At 37.0% G+C, this 27,881-nt stretch overlaps 1 protein-coding gene across 4 annotated transcripts in view; it reads left to right on the forward strand.

Annotated features, from left to right (window-relative positions):
- The window catches only part of LOC127425322 (PHD finger protein 14), a 145,305-nt gene that overhangs the window by 30,653 nt on the left and 86,771 nt on the right, over positions 1–27,881 (forward strand). For all 4 annotated transcript variants that reach the window (XM_051671172.1, XM_051671174.1, XM_051671173.1 and 1 more), the window contains exons 7-11: positions 3,614–3,751; positions 12,490–12,636; positions 13,418–13,688; positions 18,466–18,572; positions 24,040–24,135. In XM_051671172.1, the coding sequence (XP_051527132.1) occupies positions 3,614–3,751; positions 12,490–12,636; positions 13,418–13,688; positions 18,466–18,572; positions 24,040–24,135 (759 nt within the window). The remainder of the gene's footprint in view (positions 1–3,613; positions 3,752–12,489; positions 12,637–13,417; positions 13,689–18,465; positions 18,573–24,039; positions 24,136–27,881) is intronic.

Genomic DNA, 27,881 nt, shown 5'->3' on the forward strand with positions numbered 1-27,881 from the left:
TTGCTTGACTTTGCGACAATAGCAATAACGTCAAGTTAAAAGTACGTAAGTAAGGAAACCTGAAGTCACCAAAGCCAAGAAAAAGTCTGTGTTCTCATTATCATGATTGTGAAGCACATCGGTAAGCTATTAGACACTTAACACCCTGATGTTGCTTAATGGAAATAAACAAGCATTCAGAAAGCAGTTCTTGTGTTTCAGGGCTCAACAAAAAATTTTTTTTTCTGCTGGTTGGACCATAGGGCTGCTAGCATCACCATGACTGTGGTAGAGTGCCACCTGCGGTTAAGCACGTGACGTCAATATATCAAGTTTTCATAAAACACCTTGCAAAAACGTTAAATAAAGTCCTGAAATAATGGCATAATGAGTTTAGTATAGTATTAAATACTTAGAAATGGTGTTGTGAATTCTTCATCCTAGGCACGTATTCATTTTACTTTTTTTTAGAGACTTGATTTTGTGCTTATACTGTAGCTATGGAAGCCGTGGAGTGCTGATTAAAAAATCATGAAGAAATAAATGATCAATCTATTAATTTGAAAATAAAAACCTGAATAAACCAATTTATAATTGGACAAATAAATAGACATATTTAAATGTGTTTATTTAATTCACATTTAAAAATGTAATTATATTTAACAATAAAATTGTGCATTAATAAATCATATATTTAATTCATGTTTAAAATGCAATTAAATGTAACAATAAAGCACATTAATAAGTCATTTTTAAATGCACCTTTTAAATTGCATTTAAAATAAGCATTTGCCAATGGCTTTTATTTTTCGTTTTACTTTGGCTTTTCTTTTTCCATTTGACAATTGCTTTTCTTCATCTATTTGCCAATGGCTTTTCTTTTATTTTTTTACTTTGGTTTTCCTTTTTCCATTGGCTAATTGCTTTTCTTTATCCATTTGACAATCGAGTTTAAAAATGCCATTGGACAGTTGACGTGTGGGAGCAACCAATGAACTATCAACTCAGTTTTATGGTACACCCCCTCTCCCACGTCCCATTCGAAGGAGATATAAGATGGCCTGTCATTGGATGCGAAGTGTATCAGAAGTTAATGGTCTCTTGTCACTGCTGCTGTTAAATGCTGAGCGTGGCTCTCCTCAAGTGTGCACAATGGAAGGGAGCCGTTAAGGTACCAAACTGCTGGAGAAAGCCGCCGAACCTCCTGGCTGCAGCGGCTGCCGGATCTTGAACCTACCTCCTGCCATCTTACATCTCCTTCGAGTGGGACGTGGGAGATGGGGTGTGTCTTAAACTGAGTTGAAAGTTCATTAGTTGCTCCCACGTGTCAACTGTCCAATGGCATTTTTAAACTTGATTGTCAAGAATTGTCAAGATTGTAAAGAAAAGCAATTGGCAAATGGCAAAAGAAAAGCCAAAGTAAAACGAAAAAGAAAAGCCATTGGCAAATAGATGAAGAAAAGCAACTGGCAAATGAATGAAGAAAAGCAATTGCCAATTTAAAAGGTGCATTTAAAAATGACTTATTAATGTGCTATTTTATTGTTACATTTAATTGCATTTTAAGCATTAATTAAATACATGATTTATTAATGCACAATTTTATTGTTAAATATAATTACCTTTTTAAACATGAATTAAATAAACATTTATATGTGTCTATTTGTCCATTTATAAATTGATTTATCCACGTTTTTATTTTCAAAAATGTATAATTTATGTCTTCATTCTTTTTTAATTGGCACTCCGCGGCTTCCATACATAGCACATTTTAATGGCAACAGTGTATTCACAACATAAGAAGAATGTGAAAGAAAGGGCTCGTGCCCGTTTATGCGCTCTATCTAAAAGTCAAGCTCCGTTGTGCATTTGCTTCTGTTGAATCATTGCAGACCTAAGTTGTAATATTATATTTATACTGTTGATTGCTAATTAATCTCCTATATACTGTATGTACACTGATCAGCCACAACATTAAAACCACCTGCCTAATATTGTGTAGGTCCCCCACGTGCCACCAAAACAGCGCCAACCTGCATCTCAGAATAGCATTCTTAGATGCTATTCTTCACACTTCTCTAAATTCTAGAGACTGTTTTGCGTGAAAATCCCAGGAGATCAGCGGCTGCAGAAATACTCAAACCAGCCGTCTGGCACCAACAATCATCTATGCGATTATCTAATCAGCCAATCATGTGGCAGCAGTGCAGTGCATAAAATCAGGCAGATACGGGTAAGGAGCTTCAGTTAATGTTCACATCAACCATCAGAATGAGGAAAAAATGTGATCTCAGTGATTTTGACCGTGGCATGATTGTTGGTGCCAGATGGGCTGGTTTGAGTATTTCTGTAACTGCTGATCTCCTGGGATTTTTACACACAACAGTCTCTAGAATTTACTCCGAATGGTGCCAAAAACAAAAAACATCCAGTGAGTGGCAGTTTTGTGGACAGACATGCCTTGTTGATGAGAGAGGTCAACAGAGAATGGCCAGATTGGTTCGAAGTGACAAAGTCTACGGTAACTCAGATAACCGCTCTGTACAATTGTGGTGAGAAGAATAGGTGGTGTAGGTCCCCCTCGTGCCACCAAAACAGCGCCAACCTGCATCTCAGAATGGTTGGCGCTGTTTTGGTGGCACGAGGGGGACCTACACAATATTAGGCAGGTGGTTTTAATGTTGTGGCTGATCGGTGTACCTACTGTATGATGTGTATGAAAATAGGTGATTACAAAAGTGCTTTCATTTTACCGGGGATCAGCGCTTTCATCTCAACACACGTAGTTTAGACAGGAAAAATCCTCACAATACTATGACTGGATCATTTGAATAAACAACGTTTTATTCAACAAGGTTTGTTTTCTTCGGAAACCTTGTTAATTTACTGGCAGCATCTTGCAGTCTTGTTTATTTCTCGTCATATTTATGTCAACAATGTTTTAATTAAAATGGTTAAAATTATCCTCATGATACTGTCTTTGTTAACGGAATTAAACAACACCTGAAACATTTTTGTCAGTAATTTCGTTGACTAGATTAACACCGCGTTCTGGACGTGTATTCAGTGCAGCTAGAAACAACATAACTCAAGTGAGATCCTCACAAAAACTGGACAATGTTGCTTTTTTTGCTGTCAAAAAAATTAAAAAGCATAAGGAATGACTGAACTATTTATTTATTGTCCGGCTTTAGTGATAGATAGTCGTGTTAAATATTGGAGTTTAGCAATATTAACAGAATCTGACAATCTTGAATATTTTTAGCCATTGATTTGTACATGTTACTGACATATAGTCTGTTGTTGTTGTGTGGTGCAACAACAGACAGAAAAGTTAAACCAATGCAAAAAGTTTTGTATTTGAAATTTTGGCTATTTTGTGTAATTTTACAAAGGGTTTAATTTTTATTTTGTGTTCAATGCCGTACTTTTTAAAGTTTGATTGACAATAAACATGTAATTTTGGCACACCACCTCCCCTGCCCTCCAACCACCGTACAACACCATTCACCGCCGTTGATTGGCCCTGGGGTGGTAAAATATTGCCAGCTAGATAACATTACCTTGGTGACGTATTTAAATCAGTTATAATATAATGACATTATAATGACCTGTTTGGGTTTATCTTTTGCAGGAGTGCAGTTTGTGTGAAGACGTACGTTTTGCCCGCACAGGCGTCTGCATCAGCTGTGATGCTGGAATGTGTCGCTCGTTTTTCCATGTGACGTGTGCTCAGAGGGAAGGGTTGCTCTCTGAGGCTGCTGCTGAAGAGGTCAGTGGTATGATCAGGTTATGCAGGCGTCCTCTTTGATCTGAACTTATTTGATGTTCCATCTGATCCACACTGCTTCTCCATAGTCTCAACAGATCAGTCACAGACTTGCGATACCAGCTTTCTAATGCGTAGTGTTCCTTCAGTCTGTGCTTTAGAATGGATTGGTCTCATCGCATAAGGCCAAAATTTATGTGAACAAGCAACTCTTATCCATCTTATGTAATCAGACTACTTGGCCATATGTGCTCATTCTACATTTTCAGTCTTTTTGCCTGTTATTCTCACATTGGTTTTCTAAATTTTCTCAGAAATGCTTTTCAAAGGGAATATCAAAGTTGTATAAGATGATCTGGTTTACCATAACCCTGAAAATGTTAGCTTGCCCCAATTTTTCTAGGTACTCTCTGAAATAATCCAAAGGTGCAACCTTATAGTACTGTATGTTAATGTAGACTGCCAGAATCAATGACTAGTGATGAATCAGCCAGGCCGAATAATCGGCCGATATACTGTATGGTATTGGTTGATAACCACTTCCTCTTGGCATTTAACAATTACCTCCCCCTTTTGTTAGTTCCACACTCTACTCGCAGCTTTTCAATTTTTTTTTTATATTATCCAGTAGATAATGAATACTATGGAAATACTTGAATTTACATCGTCTGTATTGATCTACAAATCTAAAATATTTTTGCATGCATCAAGTAAAAGTAGAATAAGCTCATTTAGTTAGTTTTACGTTGATAATTGGCTCAAATCTGTGACAGACATTTGCTGTGTTACTTCATTATTAATCTAATGAAAGCTTTTTGTGAGGACTGTGTTTGTTGTCCCAGGGGTCTTTGTCTTATCCTGCAATGTGAGCAATCTGGCTCTGTTAAAATAGCACTTAAGCTGCTCTGAGTTTGTCATTGACTACATGATCACGGACACCAGCAACCGGCTTATTGCGAGAAAGTGGCGTATTATGAGAAAGTAGCTGTAACGAGGTTCCTAATATGGGCAAGGAGGAGGTGGGAACCAGCTGAACAGTCAACGGAAAATTTTAATCAAACATAACATAAACTGCAAAACAAACAAAGATGCACACACACAGCTTCGTGCATCTCTCTCTCTAACTGGCTTCTCCGGCTGGTCCTTATCCCCCTCCCGGCTGATTAGGACGATTCAGCGCCGGGCGTGCATCCTCATGGCCCGGCCCGTCCACGCCCTCCTTCTTGTTACAGTAGCATTCCAGTTTACATGTACTGTATAAGCGCCGTACTCTTTACTCCCGTATACATGCGGCTCGGTCAGTAAGCAGCTTTCTCAGCAGCAGCAATAACAAACATGGTATCCGAGGAAGGCTTCACTATTTTATTGTTGTTGATGTGTTTGTTTTCTTAACTTTCTATTGCAACCTGCAGCAGAATTGCGTTGCAATAGTGGGGTTTCCCTCTCATGTAAAACTCTGGGATTCCCCCAGTGTAGGAGCCCATATATGTGAACGTGAGGGACCGTCGATATTTTACATTGATGTATATAAATGGGTACAGTTTATAGTGTATGTGCTTTTCCCACTGTACTCCCAGAAATGTTGAATTCTTTCCACTTTGTTGACTTGTTGTAGGGCTCCATTCTTTTTTTCTTTTTTTTTTCTTTTCTCCCCTTTTTCTCCCCAATTTGGAATGCCCAATTCCCAATGCGCTCTAAGTCCTCGTGGTGACATAGTGACTTGCCTCAATCCGGGTGGCAGAGGACGAATCTCAGTTGCCTCCGCGTCTGAGACCGTCAATCCACACATCTTATCATGTGGCTTGTTGAGCACGTTACCGTGGAGACGTAGGGTGTGTGGAGGCTTCACGCTGTTCTCTGTGGCATCCACGCACAACTCACCACGCGCCCAACCGAGAGCAAATCACATTATGGTGACCACAAGGAGGTTACCCCGTGTGACTCTACCCTCCCTAGCAACTGGGCCAATTTGGTAGCTTAGGAGACCTGGATGGAGTGACTCAGCACGCCCTGGATTCAAACTCGCGACTCCAGGTGTAGTAGTCAGCGTCTTTACTCGCTGAGCTACCCAGGCCCCGTTGGGCTTCAACCTATGATGTTTGTTATCTGGTCTGTTCACACACATGGGCACTCTTCAAAAACCTGTAACAACGCCACTTATGTGTTTACATGACCACATGAGCTGCGTTTTCTGGGAGAAACCTAGGTGGGTTAAACTGCTTTCTCTTAATCCCTTAAGAGACTCAAGTGGTTTGATCCATGCCTTCTGAAGAAATACAATTGCTTTGGGTGAGAAACAAACCAAAATCTAAGTCCTTATTCACTATAGAAGCATACAGAAGGCTTCTACTGGTTAATCATATTCAGTGCCTTTAGAGATAGACCTCATTAGGATTCCATTTTGCTGTGTATACAGGTTTTCAACATGTACGCTTGAATTTAAGTTTGAGTTTATCACAAACAGATCCACATAAGCACAGGATAGAGAGCTATGAGCACGAGGTCAGCCAGTCAAACAAATCCCCAGCCCAGGACGTGGTGGTCGCAGACCATCAGCCTCATGGCTCAAATATGCAGTCCATGTTGCAGAAGCATGATGGTGGCGTTCAGAGCAGATAAATACTGGCGAAAAGTGCCTACTCACAGCAATCCACTTAATCCAGTCAGCTGTGCAAAGGGCCTCATATCAACAGGTGAGTGGGCTGATAGCATCCACCGAGACATCTTAAGCCTAAACGATTCTGTGGATGATGGAAAATGGCTGTGCTTCCATCTGCCTCCGAGGGAGGAGGTGAAACTTGTATGTGTGTATGCATGTGTGAATGTGTGTGAGGAGATGAAAGCTCGGAGAAGAGTAATTATAGTTTTGAATTTCTAATGTAGTTTTAACTTCTATTTCATTTTCACATTGTCCTTTCAGTTTATTTTAGTTTTTGTTAGTATTCACTTTTATAACTGTTAGTTTTAGTTTATTTAGTGTTTCCTAGTTTCAATCTAGTTTAAGTGTTTCAGTATATGTAGTTTTTATATTAGTTTTAATGGTTTTGGGCTGCTGAAATGCATTAACCCTTTAAGCTCTGAGGGTGTTTTAAAAGATTTCCTATTTCAGAGGTATACCCAAAATTAAAGGCTTATAACTCGACAAAAAATAAACAAACAAACAAATAAAAACAAGTAGTGTTTTTAAAAGAAAACATTTTTTTTTTTTTAATGATATAGATTATGATCAATTCTGAGACTTTCAGCCTAAGAAACTGCTGAAAAATCACAGAAAAAAAAAGAGCTTTTTTTTTTTCTTTCTTATTTTTCTGAGTTGACATTATGTATCTCTGGGTGTAAATAAGCTGGCTCTGAAAAATGTATAGCTTTTGTTTTGTTCCCAATCATGTCAACTATAACTGAGAAAAATGCTGTGTTGGTACAACAAATCAATAAAAATGTATAGCATTACAAATCTAATTTATCCTCGTTATACAAAAATGTCTCCAAGTGTCCAAAAGTCACTCCAAACAAATAAAACTTGTATATAAAATTATATAAAAATAATAATTGTAAATAAAAACTAATTACACATGCAAGCACAACAATGACTACAGGTTTGCATAGCATGCAGACACGATTTTAGTAATGAGATTTCACAGAATGAGTGCCATTTGACTGAGTGAGTCTACTTCATTAGCCACGTTTACATGCAACTAAATAATCCGTTTTTATAATCTGACTGATAGCTCAATCGGATTGAAAAGCCTTCATGTAAACACAGAAGTGATCCGATTGAGCTGGATCTGAATGAAATTTCCATCCGATTGAAAGGGGTGTAAAATAATTTGTTTAAAAGAAAAATATTAGCCATGTAAACGTTTGAATCCGACTACTTTCTCAATCGGTTTCTAAAATACCTTGCGCTCATGCACAGAGCAGTTGTGCGTATGTATGTTTATACATGATACTCGTCGCGGGACCCTAATTTATTCAAAGTAATGACAAAACACTTTATTAATGGTATGCGGGCTCACACTGAATATTCTGGAGGGCACAAATGCTTTTTCATGACATCACATAAAGCAAAAAAGAACATTGTGTCATTCTCAATAGGGACTTTAAGCAGCAGGTGCGGTTATGGCGTTCTGTGTTCCATTGCGTGTACGCGACTTCACTCACTTCCTGACGTCGTAACCATAATTTCTAAAGCATTTCTTCTTTGCCATAGTGACAGTTGATTGTACGTGACATATTAGGAAAGTAAATGTTAGAATATGTTTTACAAGAGATGATGCAGTGTGAACACAGTAAATAGCCTAAACATCCTCCTCAAAACTTATGTTAAATTACACACTGTTATAGGCTTTGAATAAAAAACCTCAAATAATATTGATAGCCTATTAATAATTATATCTAGGTTTTAGACGTAGGCTATTTATATCGTACAAGAGTAAAACCTTTCTTCTGGCAGTTATTTAACACTGCAAGCATCCCTTTTCTTGCTGTTTTAAATAGCCTACCTTTTTTTCTTGAATGATTAAATACTCCATTCCGCCATCATTATTGCTTAGTGATTTTTGCATAGCGTCCCATCCGCAGCTGTTGCTTAAAGTCCCTATTATTTTGTTTCCATTCCACATCCGTAAACTCTTTTAAGGACAACTCTCACCCACCTGTCTTTACTTCGTACTCACATCTAGAGATGCCTGCGATTATATTAGAGGAGAATGGGCATGAGTCAGACAGGGTATTAGACACTGCTTGTAATTCTTCGTTTGCCATGTAGAGTGAGTAACATAAGAAGAAAGCTTTTCTGGCATATTTTTTTTTAGATATCTCAACAAAGCAAAAACGTCACTTACGGATTTTGGTGCCATTCTCACTTTCTCAGCCTTTCTCTGCTTCTTCAGAACGCAACGACTGATGCTCATCGCATGCCCAGATGATTTGTTCGGAATACATGTAATGCACATGTAAACTAATATTTGTATCGGATTGCAAAGTTTAGGGGACATATAAACAGAACATTCGGATTCTGCAATCGGATTGAATTTATTCAGACTGACGAAAATTAGTGCATGTAAACATAGTCATGTGTCATGTATTTGGCACCATCTCCTGGTGGCCTTAAGTAACAGGTCACATGTCTCTCTGCCCAAATATGAATGAGTTTTGCACCGATCTGAACCCAATCTGATTGGTTTAGCTTTACATGACACTACATCATTTCCGATGACGTCATCTGATACAGGAAAGCTAACATATTTTCAGCGAGACCGCAAAATGCTAGATAGTCAGATGCTGTGTGCACATTGTGCTTCCTGTGAATTATCTAATGATCCATGCATCCGATTACCTTGTGTGTGGACTCGTTTGAAAGATAATCGTGTCCTCTAAGCAATGGTATGTTATATTTTATGTTCTGTTTATTTTTCTTGAAGTAATAAGCAAAAAGGTGGCATATAAGCAACACCTCTTCACATGAAACATAAATGTCAAAGACAAATACTTAGCTATTACTTGCTATATTAGACCTGTTGTATTCTACTCTTTGAGAGCTTTCCAACAACATATGACACATGGCTATTTGATGAGTTTGATGTTTTACCGATTGCAATAATATGTACAGTGCAAATTATTTTATAAATTATCAAAACGGAACAGTTCTGATTTGTCTGAAAATTTCTAAGCACTTGTTCAGTTTTGGTCATAATGCCTACTTGCATTGAAAAGTACAGCTTATAAGCTTTCAAATGATACCTATTTTTTGTTGATCAAGACTGTAGTTAATAATATTTGGACTTTTTTTTTTTTTACTCACGGGCCCGCCGTGTTAACTGATTTAATTTAAGTGTTTACCTGTGGTAACATTCTCAGGGCCATTTAGTTCTATTGTTATCTAGTGGAATTTACATGTTTAATGAAGATGACTTGTTAAGGTTTCAAATAATGTAAAGGTTATAATATAATATAATGTATGAATTTATGGTATTTTTGTATTTAAATTGTGTTAGTTTTGGAGTCATGGAAATGCATTTAAATTTTTCCAATGATGTTTTTTTTTTTTTTTTTTACAAACATGTTTTCATTTAGTTTTTGTTTTAATATTCCTTAAAGGAATAGTTCATCCAAAAATAACAAATATTTTGTCATTTACTCAACCTCATGCCTTTCAAATCATGTATGCTATCAACAACGCAAGTTCTCACGTTAAGTCGACACAACTTCTATGACAATTTTGAGTCCCTTTTTATGCTTTAAATTGAGCACTATTAACTGCTATTGCAATGAAAAGGCAGACAAGGATATTCATTAAAGGTGCACTCAGTAATTTTTTCATCATTAATAAAGTTTAACTCCTAAAGACATGAATTTAATTAAGCAATATATGTAGGAAATCGTGACCACTCACATTAAAATGAAGACCTTATAAAAGCTGTTTTATTCTACATGGAAAGGGTCCGCACAAGGATCCGAGCTGCCATATTAGAATCGCATGACCAGCCAAATACTACTCGCTTAATCTCAGTAACCGTCCTGTTATTTGACACTTTCACTCACTGATTAAAGTAATCATGGCTGACTGTGAATACTACATTTCTACAATGGCATCTGAAACTGAAAACTATTGATTTTAAATGATGCTGCATCCAAGCCGCTAGGTGTCAGTGTAAATCCAAGATGACACAAGTTAATGAGTGCGCCTTTAAAACATTTCCTTTTGTGTTCCTCTTAAGAAAATAAGTAATAGGTTTTGAACGACATATGGGTGAGTACATTTTGACAAAATTTTCATTTCTTAACAATTTCTTTAATGAAGATAACACTGGCTCAAAAGATAATTTTGCTGCTAACGTCTCAGCTGCAGAGATGTGAAACTGCTGAAACAGTATAGCCTCACATTGTTCTAAGGCTCCCTCCCTTTCTGTACAAGGCTGTTTCTGAGAAAGGCAAACCTGCATTTCCCTTCCACTTCTGGAAAATTCCCGCCAGCCTTACATCAGTCATTGTCTCCCCCTCCCCAGCTTCAGCTCCAACAGTCTCTGCAAAATGTACTTGTCCTTTAAAAGGGAGGGGAATTTTTACAGTCTTTTTGTGGCCAACTATTTGTCACAGTTATCGGAGAATGCACAGACACCGATGTTCTATAGAAGTCTGGAACGGTGGGCATCATTATCACACCAGCCAGAAAGTGAGAGCCTGCATTTCAGAAGATACTCCTATATCCACCTATAATGAAATCATACATTATAATTATCAGGTGTGAGAGTGCACAAGCACACAAAATAAAATCTAGAGCAATTGTAATGCGGGGACAATAATAAGGTCTTTGAGAAGATTGAAAATACTTGAATACCTGAATCATATCAGCCAGAGATTGTGTTCTTAAAGGCTTAAACCCTTCTGCAACCTTAATGTCATGTAAAAAGTAAATATACTATATGTTAAAATATATTCTACTCCAAATTGAAGTTTATTTGGTTATCCTGTCTGACCACATTTAGACCTCATTCTACACAAGATTATTTTATAATACTTAGACAAGACAGACATGTGCATTTGTTTTAAAGGTGAAGTATGTAATTTCTGCATCATTAGAAGCACCAAACTGATTAGCAAAAAGTAATGTTTCCTGAACACCCCCCCTTCTGTCATACAGTAAGTCTCACTGAATATTTAAGCCATTGGTTGAGCCAGTGTTGCTGTGTTAGGTTGGTCGGTATGCTAAAATAAAAAATAAAAAAAACAGAGCAATGTTCTTCTAAATCAACCTATGAATGATTACTTATAGTTGTTTATTAAACTGGGATAGGAGAACATATTTTAGCATCCCAAAAATTACATAGTTCACCTTAAATCAATAGACAGGGGAATAATCACTGAAAACAATTTTGTTGTGCTCTCGGTCACGTTTAATAATTTGTTGAATTTTTTTAAGGAGAGCCAAATAAAGAATGTGATGCCCAGGTTGATCAGTCATCCAAACAGTCATACATGTGGAATCTTTCTTTTTTTTATAGAATAGAATATTTAATTTATTGCCACTTAACCAGGGCCGGTCGAATTTGTTGCCACAGCTTTGATAAGAAGTCGCCATAGAATGCTGTTGTGAACTTATTATTGAGATGATCCCTCTGGAGCAACCAGGGGTTAAAGGTGCTGTAAGTGATTTTTATTTTTATTTTTTTCATGGAAAGGTATGCAAAAAAAAAAATGTCCTACTTCCTGAAAAATATCGTTTTGCGCGTTCTCATAGTATTGTAGTTGCAGAGAATTATTGTGGCTTAATGCCATTTTTATGCCATGTTACTCTGCCATTTGAGGGTACTATTTTGCTGCTGTTCTTTTTGGCAACCGTTTCTGCTTGATGTCTGTCTCAATAAAGCTCATTTGGTATCTTTGGTGTGCGGGGTTTTAGAAAGAGGTGGCGTGGCTAATCCAATGGCTCATCTTGTGGAAATTCTAGAATGGCTAAAATCGCTTACAACACCTTTAAGTGCCTTTTTCAAAGACTTATGATTTCTTTTGGGGACTGAGTCAGCAACCTTCCGGTTACCAGCTGTGAACCTTAACCACTACACCACACCACTTCCACCATCTATATGTTTTTATTTTTAGATTTGTTGATGACACATCAGCCTTAATTCATTGCTGACCTGTCCTTTTTGTTTTGAATCATTCAATCAAGGATTCAAGATTTAAATGAGGTCTATTGTGGATCTGTGTCTGAAGTCATGATCCATTTTTTTCCCCCACAGGACATTGCCGATCCTTTCTTTGCTTACTGCAAGCAGCATGCAGACCGTTTTGACAGGAAATGGAAAAGGAAAAACTACCTGGCCCTGCAGTCCTACTGCAAAGTGTCCTTGCAAGAGAGAGAGAAGCAGCTCACACCTGAAGCTCAGGTCAGAGCCAGTAGTCTATCCTGAAGCCTTCACAGCCCTTGGTAGTCTGTTCTGGAAGCATGTCTCAAGATGCTCTTCTTGTGGCTCTATCTTAGACATTGATTATTGAAAATAAAGTCTGGTCCACATTGTAGCTTATGCTGCCTAAAAGCTGCCCACAGTTTATTTTATCATTTGATATTTAGGGTCAGATCAATCTGAAATTTATATAATGCCAACAAAGTGGTGGTTTTTTTCAAATAATGAAACATTCTAAGCAAAACTCTTAGCAGAACAACAAGGAATTTGTAGATGGTGTATGCTGACTTTGTGTTCAGGATTTCCGCATTTAAAATGTTATACATACCAACTATTTTATAGGTAAAACTCTGCAATTAAAGCAGAGTATACAGTTTTCCTTGAGTATATTTGAATTATTGGACGCCATGAAGCGTTCATTGTTGTATCCTTGTAACTGGTTGATCACTGATAAAAAGACTGATAAAATTCAGTGCGGACTGACTCACGTAGCAGCCAGCCGATCAGATTTGAGACCGCTTTTGTCATTTTTTGTGTGCTATATGCATCAGACGGACCATGAACGATCTGTGGTCGTGCATTGTGAGATGGAGATTAGTTGTATCTTTTTAGTTATCACAAACATTTATCCCTTTAATTGCCTATGTCTATCATTTGCTTTTAGGCTGTATTTTAACATACATGTCCCCAAAACAGCATCTTTTGCTTGTCCATCTGTATGCTAAAATGTATTCTTTAATCTCTGTAATTTCCTGACCTACAGGCTCGAATCACCACACGACTCCAGCAGTACAGGGCGAAGGCAGAGCTGTCTCGAAACACTCGACCGCAGGCATGGGTGCCCCGAGAGAAGCTTCCCCGTCCACTCACTTCCAGTGCTTCAGCCATTCGTAAGCTCATGCGTAAAGCCGAGCTCATGGGTATCAGCACAGACATCTTCCCTGTGGACACGTCTGATACCAGCGCAAGCATGGATGGTCGCCGTAAACATAAACAACCCGCCCTCACTGCAGACTTTGTTAACTACTACCTGGGTATGAGTTTCCAGACTTATACTTGCCATTGATTGTTTTGGCTTTAGTAATTTAATGTTCCTAATGTTCCAAAGTGAATTTTGACCATGACAGCATAGTGTACGTTACTAGAAATTAGTTATTTATATTGAAAAATCAACAATCCTGAATCCACTTCTGATATTTTTACTTCATTTCAGCCAAAAATTAAAGAATAGTTTCCTGATGTCATTCCAAACCCATGCTGTAATTTTTTTTCTTCTAATAAACACAAAAGTAGAATTTTGTATAATCTGAACTAGTGCTCAACCGATATATCGGCCGACCGATACTATTGGCTGATATTAGCCTTTTACCGATATATCGGTATCGGCGTATATTTAACCAAATTTTTCAGAACATATAATGCAGAAAACAGTGCTTTAGAATTTGTGTCATAGCATAGTTTGTCCAGCAGAGTGCGCTCTGACTCCATTGTTTACAGAGCTGACTCTGAGCTGACCGTAGCTCTGCAGACAGGGCGGAGTTCAGCTGTGTGTCGGTAAGTTAACTAGTTTGTGAAATACATATTGGAAACTTAATAAACAATGACCCCATCATTTTCCCTTTTCAATATAACTAATATAACATTAACCTTGTCCCTGACAACCATGTCACTCATGTCTGTTAGCAGATTGAAAGGTAAGAAAGCATCTTTTTGCAGCTCAGCAGACAATGGTGCAGGGGTGGATTGTGTCTGAGTGTTGATTTCATGCTATGTTGTTACGTAGTTGGTGAGACACAGTGCTGGAAAGTAAAATAAACAACGTCTGTCTTTTACTCTCCATGACAACGAGCTTATACCTAACTAGCTAATAACGTAGCTACTTTCAGTAACTACGTTTCCATCCAAGGATTTTTTGCGAAAAAAATGTCAGCGCATCAAAATAAAGCTGATGGAAACTCAAATTATCACTAAAATTTCACAAGTGTCGACATAATATTATTCCGTTTAAGTATAGCACATAAACTCTATGTTGATGCATCAAATGTCGCGAAAAACTGGTCTGGAAACACTTTTTGTCGAGAAAATTGGCATTAACGCAAAAATGTAGTGTAAAATGACAGAATTTACCTCAATCATTAGCCTGTGTTTATCATGACAACAAGGTATACATCCATACAAGCCAATTTATTGTACGTGATTATGGATTGATCTGATAAAGATCCGATCTGCAAACATGACACTTCTAGGAGTGCCAACACAAATATCTCGTATCAAGACATGCACATCGACAAGTGCACGGAGAACAAATGAATAATCACTCTTTGCGATTAATTTAATTGCGGTAGACGTCCGTTTATTTATTAAAGTTGCTTTTCCACACCATTCAAAATAATAGATGGCAGTCACGGAATTAGCCCACAATACAGAAAACATATCATTTCTGTGCACAAAGAGATTTTAAATTAAAAATAAATACACAATACTAGAAGAAAAGCTTCAGTGTGCTTTTTTGGAACACTAACAGCCAATTCTATTAAATTATTGTTTAGCTTACTTTTGAAAAAATGCTGGCAAAATTTCCTGTATTAAATTAAATAAATTACCAAACGAAAAATGCATTAAATTAAAAAAATAAATTACCAAACGAAAACATTTATATTTTTAGACCTATATATGCCTTTTCTTTACACAAACTTAAATTAGCCGTACCCTGTTCTGTAGATGAATAAAGTCGGCTGAATGACATTTTCTACACTTCAAGACTATAAACTATCAGAACTATTTGTCCAATGTGTTCACTTTCAGAAAACGAGCTTTTGAACATTTTAAAACTTTTAAATGTTTTAAATCTAACCCTCTTTACCTCGGATTGCATTTGCTGAGCTTCTTCAGAAAATGTAAATTGCATTATGATGCTAAAATTAATTTTAGATGACAATCAAGTTCAGTTGGTCATTAAAAGTTGCTGGACAAATATGCGTGACATAATGCAGTTGAGATGGCGATGCTTTAGATTATATGATTGTTCAAAATAGCCTATTGAATATCAGGAATGTATCATATGTAAAACCTGATATTACACTGCATCAGTTTTTCTTTAATAGCTGTGCACACAGCATATACATATGGATGGATGGTCCTTATACTAAGACTGAAAATTTCCCCATTACTTGGTGCAGGTTGCCAGCTTGAACAGGGCCATGACGATTCGCTTTAGGGTCGGAACCGGTGGCAACCTGCGAGAGGTGCAACATCAGGACCAATATTACAGTCCTATCAGAAGGGCAACAGCTTCCTTTTGATTGCAATTCCTCGTATTCTGATTGCATTTATTTGTGAAAATAAATGACAGTTAGCTGGCTAATTTCAATGAATCGTCTCAATACTCTCCCCATTTTACCAAAACTTTGGAGTAAAAAAATTAGGGACATCTGGGAGGCGAAAGGTACACAATTAGCGATAAACACACATTTCTGTATGGAAACGGCTTAAGGGCAGATTTCTTTTGCAATAAACCAAAATGTATGCGACAAAGTATTTTTTTTAGGCATGACGTCATCATGCACACCATTTTTATTGATAAAATGCCATTTGAATGGAAACAGGCAGAAGACGGCAAATTTCGCAAAAAAACATTTATGCATTTTCACCGTCGATAACAAAATAGTGTGAAAAGTGGATGGAAACTAGGCTATTGTTGTCAGCTGAGTGGAATCTAATGTGTAAACATGTATTCACCAAATTGTTTTGTTCAGGATTCACAGTTTGGTACCCCCTTCAACCGAACAATTCCAGTCATTGCAGTTATAAAATGTATATTTAAAAGTCTGGTTTTCCACCATTGAAAGTTTCCCCTGAACTAGCAGAATATGGTGTAACACCACTGCTTATCTGTTTATCTTGACTCGACAGTATTAATATAGTCAGCATTTGACTGATTCTTAACAGTAATACTGATGTTTATGTAGCTATTTATTTTATTTTTATTTATTCTTTATTTAAATGGTCAGCATTTGACTGATACTAAACAGTAATACTGATGTTTATTTAGCTATTTATTTTATTTTTATTTATTTTTTATTTTAATGGTCAGCAATTGACTTATACTAAACATACAGTACTGATGTTTATTAAGCTATTTATTGTATTTTTATTTGTTCTTTATTTTCTCAGTGTTCATTTCTAGAATTTGTTGACAATGTATAATAATAATGTCAAATATTCTTTGATAAAAAATATTTAAGAAATCAGCCTTCTGAGTACCTTTGCATAGGCATATCGGTGCAAAATCGGTGATAAAGGTTTTCATTTCAGCTCAAAAATGAAATATATTGGCCACCATATCGGTAATCGGTGAATTTTCCCCTCTCTAAAATCGGTATCGGTCTCAAAAATCCCATATCGGTAGGGCTCTAATCTGAACCCAGCACTTTTTCATACCGTATAATAACAGTTCATGCTAATGACCATTGTCATGTCGGTCAAACTCTAAAAAGGACAAAAAAGCACCATAAACGTAATCCAGATGAATTGTGCACTATATTATAAAGTCTTTTGAAGCCATGTGATAGGTTTGAGTGAGGAACAGACCAAAATTTAAATCATCATTCACTAATAATCCTCCCCTCCAGTGAGCTGCTTGAGAACCACCGCTACTGAGTCATTTATTCATTTAGTTGAATTTGAGAACTAAATCTGTCTGATTCATAAAGAAATTGTTCAGTCTGGACTGGTTCATTAAAAAGAACTGGCTCAAAAGAATGTTTCATTCACAAATGATACGGCTACAGTGGTTCTTGAGTCAACAGCTCACTGATTTGGAAAGATTATCAGTTTGGAATGGGTTTGGAACAACCATGTATGAGTATTTTTGGGTGAACTAACCCTTTAACGGGAAAAAAAAACAAAACAAGCACTGATACTTTTGTAACGTCTGAGGCTTACTGTCCCTGACACACTTGAATCTTACCGCAGAGCAGCAGGCGGTATCAGACAGTGAGTGCAAGACATACATCCCACTCTGTAGCCTTGCAGCTAGGCACTTGCCCTCCAAATGAGTGATGCTAAGAGCAGATGTGTGGAGTAACCTTGGGCACACACTCCATTAGGTTCCAGCAGGAGGCCTATCCTCTATCAGTCAATTTTTTCTCCCTGTCTCTTCCTTGCTTTCTCCCAGCACTCCTCTTTTTTACTACATCCCCAATTCTGAAAAAGTTGGGACAGTATGAAAAACAAGTGCATGACTGTGTAAGCAGAGAGTGTGGGTGCTAGATTGGCCTGCCTGCAGTCCTGACCTGTCTCCAAATGAGAATGTGTTGCGCATTATGAAGCACACCATACGGCAACGAAGACCCCGTACAATTGTGCAGCTAAAGACCTACATAATGGATGAATGGGGGAAAATTCCACTTTCTAAACTTAACAAACTTGTGTCTTTAGTGCCCAAATGCTTAATAAGTGTTATTAGAAGAAATGGTGATGTTTCACAGTGGTAAACACTTGACTGTACTAACTTTTTTGGCGCGTGATGCAATCATCTAATTTGAAATTTCTGTACATAAAAAAAAAAAAAAAAGATGAAATTCACAGGGTAAAACATCATATAATGTGTAGTTGTAGTGCTTTCAATATAGCGAAGGGTGAATATAATTTACAAATCACTCATTTTTGTTTTTAATAGCATTTTTCATACTGTCCCAACTTTTTCGGAATTGGGGTTGTACTTTCTCCCTCAATCTTTCTTTGATATACCTTTTGCTGTACACAGATAGCAATCTCAGTATTGATTTTTTCATGTCTATTTGTATTCAGAGCGGAACATGAGGATGATTCAGATCCAAGACAACATTGTGGAACAGAAGAACCTCAAAGACAAGCTGGAGAGTGAGCAGGAGAAGCTGCATATGGAGTATGATAAGGTTTGTATACTGTTGATACTCCAGGCTCTCAGAAACATCTGTTTTGTACATTAGCGCTTGTCCGAAGCAGACTTGTTTTCACCATTGGTGCTTAAGCAGAGGCACGCACACCAGGAAATAACAACACACTGCTGGAGTTGTATCTCAAGAGCTTGCGGAATAGATTCTGCACAGCTACTAAATAACACCAAGTATGCTTCAATCTTACCTTTTGCTATGCAACATTGAAATCTCCTTTCAAGCTACATTGTGCGAGACTAGCGGCGTGTTCAGATGGGCTGGCCCTAGTCACACCTATAATTTGATTGGCAACCCCAGGTGCCACCCCAAATTCTAAACTGTACTTCCCCAAGTCAGAGGCGGGCCTTCAATAAAACCAGGTTGAACCTTGTTGGTTTAAATTGGAGCGTGAAGCAGTGTCAAGAAATTACAGACAATCGATGGACTTGGGGGAAACACTGCGTACAGTTTTCCGAAATTAAATATGGCTTGAAATTCCTGAAAATATACATATTATTATTATTACCAAGGACTCGGCTTGGGATCGATGCTGTTTTCATGCACTGATAATCAGAAGTTTTTCAGATATAAATAGGGCTGCTTGTTGCACAATAGTCTTTGTCTTTCAAACATATTTCTCAACACAACTTTGGTAAAGTGTGAGCAGCAGGGTTAATTAAAGTAGGTTGAGCACCAGACGCATCTGACGGACGACATGACGCATTCTAAAATTTTAAACAATTATTTCCTATGAAGGTATGCACACACCGCGGGCTGGCTGTCTCCGGAGGCTGTTAAGAAATTCTGCTGCACCACGGAACTCAGCTTGCATCGTTTTACATTAAATTCAACACAAATCATTGTCGAAGGACATAAATTACTTACTTTAGTCATTACTGGATGATATGTTGTTTATAAGTATCTTTCATAAAGCCTACACAATGTATTTTCAGTTAAAAGTATGTCTTTTTGTGGTTTGACAGCTTGAATGACAACTATTCAGTACTACATACAGGGAAATTTCATAATAAAAATTTTTTAATTGTTCAGTTTGCAGTTACACCAGTTTCATACACTAACCTGCAAACTCATCAACGTCGCTTTGTTGATTCTTGAAGAAGTTCAAAAACCTTCGTAACTTTGGACTGCCATCAGCTCGTAATGTGTGTGTAATGCCTTGTTCATGTCACAACCAGCTTCGGTAAATGTTATTACGCCCCCTTGTGGTCTCCCAAAGCTATTACGTCACACTTCATTGAATGGAATGCAACTGGCAGTGAATTGAAAGCATGCAAATTAGGCTTCTAATTTAAATGTCGGCTAAAATTTTCAATAAAATAACATGCCGATTAATAATCAATATATAGATATTTTATGACATCACTATCAGGGATGTTGAGTTACTTCTTCATCCCACACATGAATGAGTCTGTGCCCCACATAGGCCACCCCAGTCTGGACACGCCACTGTGCACACCAACTGCAGAGAGGAATAATAACAGTGATCCTGTATAGCAACAACATAAGAGTAGCATTCTGTGCTGTGTTTTTTATTTGCTTTCTTCCGTCACTGCTCCTAAACATGATCTCTTGAAGTAGATGTGGGTACTGTTTTCTCATCTGACCCAATGAGGAATAGAATGAAAGCGAAGAGAGGACGTTGGAAAAGTTAATGTGGCATCCAGTCTTTCTGCGCTGCATGTATTAAGCGTTATTAATGGAGTGTGTGGTGTTAATTACGGCACTTAACATGCATTAGCACAACGCCGGCCTCGGAGAGAGATGCCGAGAAAATCAGCATCAGCGGAAAGCTCACTGCCTATCCTTAAAAGTTGTGTTGAAGGCAGTGGTTTGAGTCATATGGAAATTAAGTCTAATAATGCTGAATTATATGGAGTGTTGCATAGTTTTTCAGTTGTTTTTACCCTTTACCACAGTAGCTAGGTAACGACTTTGACAAATGAAAAGTGTTGTTTGCTTCCCTTTTTTATTCATGTTTTTGTCCCTTTGGTCTTACTGTGAAATGTAATACGCAAAGAACAGTACTTGTGTCCATCAGTCACGGATGAGTTGCAAGAAATGCAAATGGAAGCTTTTCGAAGAAATAAATTATTCGGAGATGTGCAGCTATCAGGATTCTCATGGTCATGGAAAATCTGAAAATATCCGATAATTAAAAATTTTAGATTTTCAGGTCTGGAAAGTCATGTAAATTAATATAGTGAATATGCTGTGTGTATATAATATATATATATATATATATATATATATATATATATATATATATATATATATATATATATATATATATATACACATATATACAGTTGCAATCGAAATTATTCAACCCCCTCAAGACAGTAAGGATTTACAAAGGTAAGCTTTTCTGATGACCCAGAATTTTTAAACTTTACATCTATATCAGTTGAGTGACACATTCAAAGTCATAGTGTGAATATATAACCTAATATTTCTAAATAGCAGGAATTTTAAAAAATACAGCCATGTCATAATTATATTGCATGTATATAACATAACTATTGCATGTAGCTGTTTCTTAAATATGTAAGGCTACACAAGTAATTGTTTTAAAACAAAATTAAGTCATCAATCTGCAATGGCAGTTATTTAAATTTTAAAATTTAAATTTAGCGTTGTAAGCAAAAATGTATTTCTTTGCAAAAAATGCAATTAAATATAAGCTGTCTCAAAAACTAATAGAGGAGATCATTTCATTACACAAGAAAGGTCATGGCTAAAAGTACATTTCCAAGGCACTTCAATTTCCAGTAGACAAAGTTGGCAGCACCATTCATACATTTTTTAAATATGGTACAACAGCAACCTTCTTGGGGTGTGGAAGAAAGCAAAACTTCACCAAGGGAAATGTTGACTTGAATATTCAAGAAGTAATTAGGAAAGACCTGTGGAGTCCTGGAAGAAGGTTTTATAGATGAATGTCTCTAAACTGAAAATGAGTTTTAGACCCATGGGTCAGTAGTATGTCTGGAGTAAGATGAGAAGGTGATGACAAGAACGACACCATCCCCACAGTCAAGCATGGAGGTGGTTCAGTCCTGTTATGGGGGTGTTTTGCAGCTGCAGGAAACGGCTGAATGTGAATTTTGGCATGAAAAATGTGATGCCTTCAGTGTGTAAATTGAAGCTCGGTGATCACTGGACTTTCCAGCAAGACAATAACACCAAGGATACATCCAAGTTGTCCAAAATCTGGTTCAGGGATAGGTCGTGGAATGTTATTAAAGGGCCCTTTCAGTCCATCATTAAAATTCCATTGCAAACCTTTGTTGGGATTTCAAGGAAGCAGTGGCAGCACAGAAACCAAAGAATGTCAATGAGCTGGAAGCTTTTGCTCATGAGAAATATGTAAAAATTCTAATAGAGAGGTGTCCGAAGCTTGAGAACACTTACCTGAAACATTTATTTGCTGTTATTAAAGATAAAGGATGCTCCACAAATGATTGACTTTGGGGGTTGAATATTGTTTACATGACATTTGTGGAGAGAATTAGTTATTTTTTATTTTAAAATTTGGGTAAACTGAACTCTTTGTTCTCAAAATCACTCAAATGTGTATTAAAAACTTACTTTGACTGTTTACTGAGGTTTTAGTTGATGTGTTTTAATTCACATCACCAGAATGTATTGCTGGTTAGGGGGGTTGAATAATTTTGATTGCAACTGTATATATATATATCCTTATCCATCACAAATACCTTAAAGTCATGAAAATTCTTTGGTCAAAATCTATGGGAACCCCGAGCAATTAGAAATGCATTATAGTCCGGATTGCTCAAAATAAGCAGAGATGTACCCCTAGGGGCATATTACAGAAAACATCCTATCTAAAGTCTTAAGTTAAGATCTGATCAGTCAAGTTAGGATTTTTCACAAATTCATATTACAGAAGCAAATCCTAACTGTAGTTAAGATGAGATAACGCACTTGGAAATGTTATTCTGTAATAGCTTTTGCCATAAATGAGATCCTAACTGAAATTGCAATGGTTACCAAACAGATAAGATAGGATTCTAAAGTTAGGATCTTTCTGTAATACGCCCCCAGACTCAAATGTGTGTGGTTCCTTAGTACACACCTGAGTTCAGAAACAGATTTCATACAAACCAAACCCTGGCAACACATGAACTCGGGTCTGCACCAAAAGCTATTAAGTGAAAAGGCCCTTAGAGTCCTCCTACACATTTTAAATAAAACTCTAGGCCATTTTTTATTTTTATTCTGCATAATATATATGTATTTAAACCTTGTCATTAATCAAGTGATTGTGAAATCTATTAGATTAATGATATTTAAGTATATAAATTGATGTAATATAATGTGGAAGACCCCACTGAGCCACAAGTATTAATCTGGAGTATGTGTGGAGAGGAGCCGGTTTTAAATGTTAGCTCAAGATCCCCACGAAGAAGCCTCATCTTCAGAGACAGTGGAGATAAGAGGCAGCTCTCTGTAGTTTCGTCTCACACACCCGTAATAACTTCACCTCTTCACTGTTTCCTCTCATCATCGTCTTTATCAAACGCCTGCCTGACTCTTATCTACTGTCTGGAGCTGAGAGTGGCCCCTGCACAGCGAAATGCTACAGCGGTGTGTGTGTGTGTATGTGAGAAAGAGAGATGTAGACACAGGTAGTGTAATGCCATCTTGAAGTATTTCATGGTGTGCTTGGGCTCTATATCTGTTAAAGGAATATTTCACCCAGAAATGTAATATTTTACTTAGATATTTTGAAGAATATCATGGCCAAACTTTTCCATATAGTGCAAGTGAATGAGGACTGTGTCTGTAAAGCTCCAAATTGACAAAAATCATAAATGATCCATACAATTTGTACACTACATTGCAAGTCTACTGAAGCCATTCAGAAGTGAGTGAACTGTGAACTGAACTCAAAACCAGAGCTATCTCTTTCATAAATGAATCATTCAGACCAGTTTTGAAAAACAGAAGTAATTGACTAATTGTCAAAAGAACGAGTTGTTCACAAATCACACTACTTCTCTTATAAACTAGTTTGAGAGAGCTAGGGTGGATGTCAAGCTTTTTGGTGAATAACTTAAATTTCGGTCTTTTCTTCACATTATCACTGTTGTGTAACGTCAGAAGACTTTAAATATAGCACACAAGTCGAATGGACCACTTTTATTTTACTTTTAAGGTGTTTGTCATTTTCGAGCTTGACAGCCTCAGTCCTCATTAGGGTTTGGAATGACATTTTTTTTTTCATGTGTTGTTTATTGTTCACTCAAAATCAACATGGTTTTTTTTAGTGTCTACAAGTGCATTGACCATTCAAATCATCACAGGTTTGTTTATGCCTATGGGCTTGTACTTGTGTGTGTGTGTGTGTTGTAATAGACAGAGCTGCCCAACTTGTCCTTGTCTTATCTTATCTCCCGCCTTGCTGCGGTTTTATCTGCCACAGCTGTGTGAGTCTCTGGAGGACCTGCAGAATGTCAATGGCCAGCTGAGGACCGAGGGCCAAGCCATATGGAGCATGATGGGGGGGATCCTTGGACAGGTACGGCTTACCTTCATCCACCTCATCCCTCTCTCCCTGTCGATCTTCATTCCGCGTCTCTCCGCCCCATACCATCCTTGATCCAGCTGTACGCCTCATCCATCACAGCTCCAGTGAGCTTACAGCCCTCCCAGAAACAACCTCTTGAGACAAACCACTTCCTTCAAGTGTTCTGATCATATTTGGTTGCCTTAAATGAGCCATGTTTTACAGTTTCATAGCATTTAATTTTAAGTCCATCTACAGTGTTAAAGTTTTTTGCACCGAAAACATTTTCCATCCTCTCTGTGACCGTTTAAACAAGCTGTTTTTTGTACTGCATCTTTAAGATGCCTTTATGAAAATCACCTCTCTCATAATTGGCTTACCTTTTTACATGTGACTACTGTTGACGTTGTTCATGCTTATGGAAGAGAAAAAAAAACACCATGGTGCTGAATTCTGAGTATGAACATGACGATTCCTGAATAATTCTAAATTAGTTTCAATAAATGGTTAAATGGTGAACTAGGGAAGTAGCTTCACATTGTGAACATTAAAGTATGTCTAAATTGTAGATCGAACAAGAGTGGAAGTTGTGTCCATCTGCTGTGGTTGCGCATAGCAAGAGAATACAATCTGCTCCCTGAAAGCAACCGCATTTGAGACAAGCAGCTATGAGAAATGCAATATATATATATATATATACACACACACAGTATATATATATATATACACACACAGTATATATATATATACACACACAGTATATACACTGGTGGCCAAAAATTTGGAACAGATTTTGCTGTTTTGGAAGGAAATTGGTTCTTTAATTCACCAAAGTGGCATTCAGCTGATCACAAAGTATAGTCAGGACATTACTGATGTAAAAAAAACAGCACCATCACTATTTGAAAAAATAAATTTTTGATCAAATCTAGACAGGCCCCATTTCCAGCAGCCATCACTCCAACACCTTATCCTTGAGTAATCATGCTAAATTGCTAATTTGGTCCTAGAAAACCACTTACCATTATATCAAACACAGTTGAAAGCTATTTGGTTTGTTAAATGAAGCTTAACTTTGTCGTTGTGTTTCTTTGAGTTGCCAATGTATGCAATAGACTGACATGTCTTAATGTCAATATTAGGTCAAAAATGTCAAAAAAGAAACTTTCTCTAGAAACTCGTCAGTCAATCATTGTTTTGAGGAATGAAGGCTATACAATGCTTGAAATTGCTAAAAAAAAAACTGAAGATTTCATACAAAGGTGTACACTACAGTCTTCAAAGACAAAGGACAACTGGCTCTAACAAGGACAGAAAGAGATGTGGAAGGCCCAGATGTACAACTAAACAAGAGGATAAGTACATCAGAGTCTCTAGTTTGAGAAATAGATGCCTCACATGTCCTCAGCTGACAGCTTCATTGAATTCTACCCGCTCAACACCAGTTTCATGTACAACAGTAAAGAGAAGACTCAGGGGTGCAGGCCTTATGGGAAGAATTGCAAAGAAAAAGCCGCTTTTGAAACAGAAAAACAAAAAGAAAAAGTTAGATTTGGCAAAGAAACACAGGCATTGGACAACAGATAATTGGAAAAGAGTGTTATGGATCTTAACCCCATTGAACCTTTGTGGGATCAGCTAGACTGTAAGGTGCATGAGAGGTGCCCGACAAGACAGCCACATCTATGGCAAGTGCTACAGGAAGTGTGGGGTGAAATGTCACCTGAGTATCTGGACAAACTGACAGCTAGAATGCCAAGGATCTGCAAAGCTGTCATTGCTGCACGTGAGGGATTTTTTGATAATAACCTTTTGTAGTTTAAGAAATATTTAAATTGTAATAGTAATTTTTCACATTATTAATGTCCTGACTATACATTGTGATCCGTTGAATGCCACTTTGGTGAATAAAAGTACCAATTTCTTTCCATAAGAGAAAAATCTGTACATTATTACAAACATTTGGCTGCCAGTGTATATACACTACCGGTCAAAAGTTCTGAAACACTTACTCATTCTTTATAATAATTTTTTTTCACATTTTAGAGTAATAGTAAAGTCATTAAAACTATGGAAAAACATAAATGGAACTATGGGAATTATGTTGTGACTAAACAAAATCCAAACTATATCAAAACTGTTATATTTTAGCATCTTCAAAGTAGTCACCATTTGCCTAGAATTTGCAGACATGTACTCTTGACATTTTCTCAACCAACTTCTTGAGGTATCACCATGGGATGCTTTTTAAACAGTATTGAAGGAGTTCCCATCAATACTGGGCACTTATTGGCTACTTTTCTTTATTATTTGGTCCAAGTCATCAATTTCAAAAACGTATTTTTTTTTTAAATTAAATTTTAGATTTATAATGAAATAAATTAATATGGTGGCACAAGTATATTTTATATATTTTATAATATATATATATACAAACACACACAAACACACACACACACTCTCTCTACCGGTCAAAAGTTTTGAAACACTTGACCAAAATGTTTCCCATGATCTTAAAAATCTTTTGATCTGAAGGCGTATGCTTAAATGTTTGAAATTAGTTTTGTAGACAAAAATATAATTGTGCCACCATATTAATTTAATTCATTATAAATCTAAAATTTAATAAAAAAAAACGTTTTTTGAAATTGATGACTTGGACCAAATAATAAAGAAAAGCAGCCAATAAGTGCCCAGCATTTAGATGGGAACTCCTTCAAAACTGTTTAAAAAGCATCCCAGGGTGATACCTCAAGAAGTTGGTTGAGAAAATGTCAAGAGTACATTTCTGAAAATTCTAGGCAAAGGGTGAATCCTTTGAAGATGCTAAAATATAACAGTTTTGATTTATTTTGGATTTTGTTTAGTCACAACATAATTCCCATAGTTTCATTTATGTTATTCCATAGTTTTGATGACTTTACTATTATTCTAAAATGTGAAAAAAATAATTATAATAAAGAATGAGTAAGTGTTTCAAAACTTTTGACCGGTAGAGTGTGTGTGTGTGTGTGTGTGTATATATATATATATATATATAATGTATATACACACCGATCAGCCACAACATTAAAACCACCTGCCTAATATTGTGTAGGTCCCCCTCGTGCCGCCAAAACAGCACCAACCCGCATCTCAGAATAGCATTCTGAGATGCTATTCTTCTCACCACAATTGTACAGAGCAGTTATCTGAGTTATCATTGACCTCTCTCATCAACACGGCATTTCAGAAATACTTCAAACCAGCCCATATGGCACCAACAATCATGCCAAATAATCACATGGATGATTGTTTGTGCCAGATGGGCTGGTTTGAGTATTTCTGTAACTGCTGATCTCCTGGGATTTTCACACACAACAGTCTCTAGAATTTACTCAGAATGGTGCCATAAACAAAAAACATCCAGTGAGAGGCAGTTCTGCGGATGGAAATGCCTTGTTGGTGAGAGAGGTCAGCAGAGAAGGGCCAGACTGGTTCGAACTGACAAAGTCTATGGTACACTGTGGTAGGAATTTTCATGACTTTCAGAAAGCAAAAATAGAAAAATGACATTAATCTCCTATGATGCATGTACAGACACTGATGTACATTGTTAGTAGACAAATGTAAAAACAAAAACAATATTGTGTGTGTCTGAAAAATCTTTTAGCAAGACTTTACTTTCTAGAAGTGATGAAAGTGCTTGAAGTTCAAGAAACACTATATTCTATAGTTAGAGGATGTCTACATACATCAAACTCCTATGTCTACGAATG

This window comes from Myxocyprinus asiaticus, chromosome 34 (assembly GCF_019703515.2).
Source record: "Myxocyprinus asiaticus isolate MX2 ecotype Aquarium Trade chromosome 34, UBuf_Myxa_2, whole genome shotgun sequence".
NCBI classification, from domain to species: Eukaryota; Metazoa; Chordata; class Actinopteri; order Cypriniformes; family Catostomidae; genus Myxocyprinus; species Myxocyprinus asiaticus.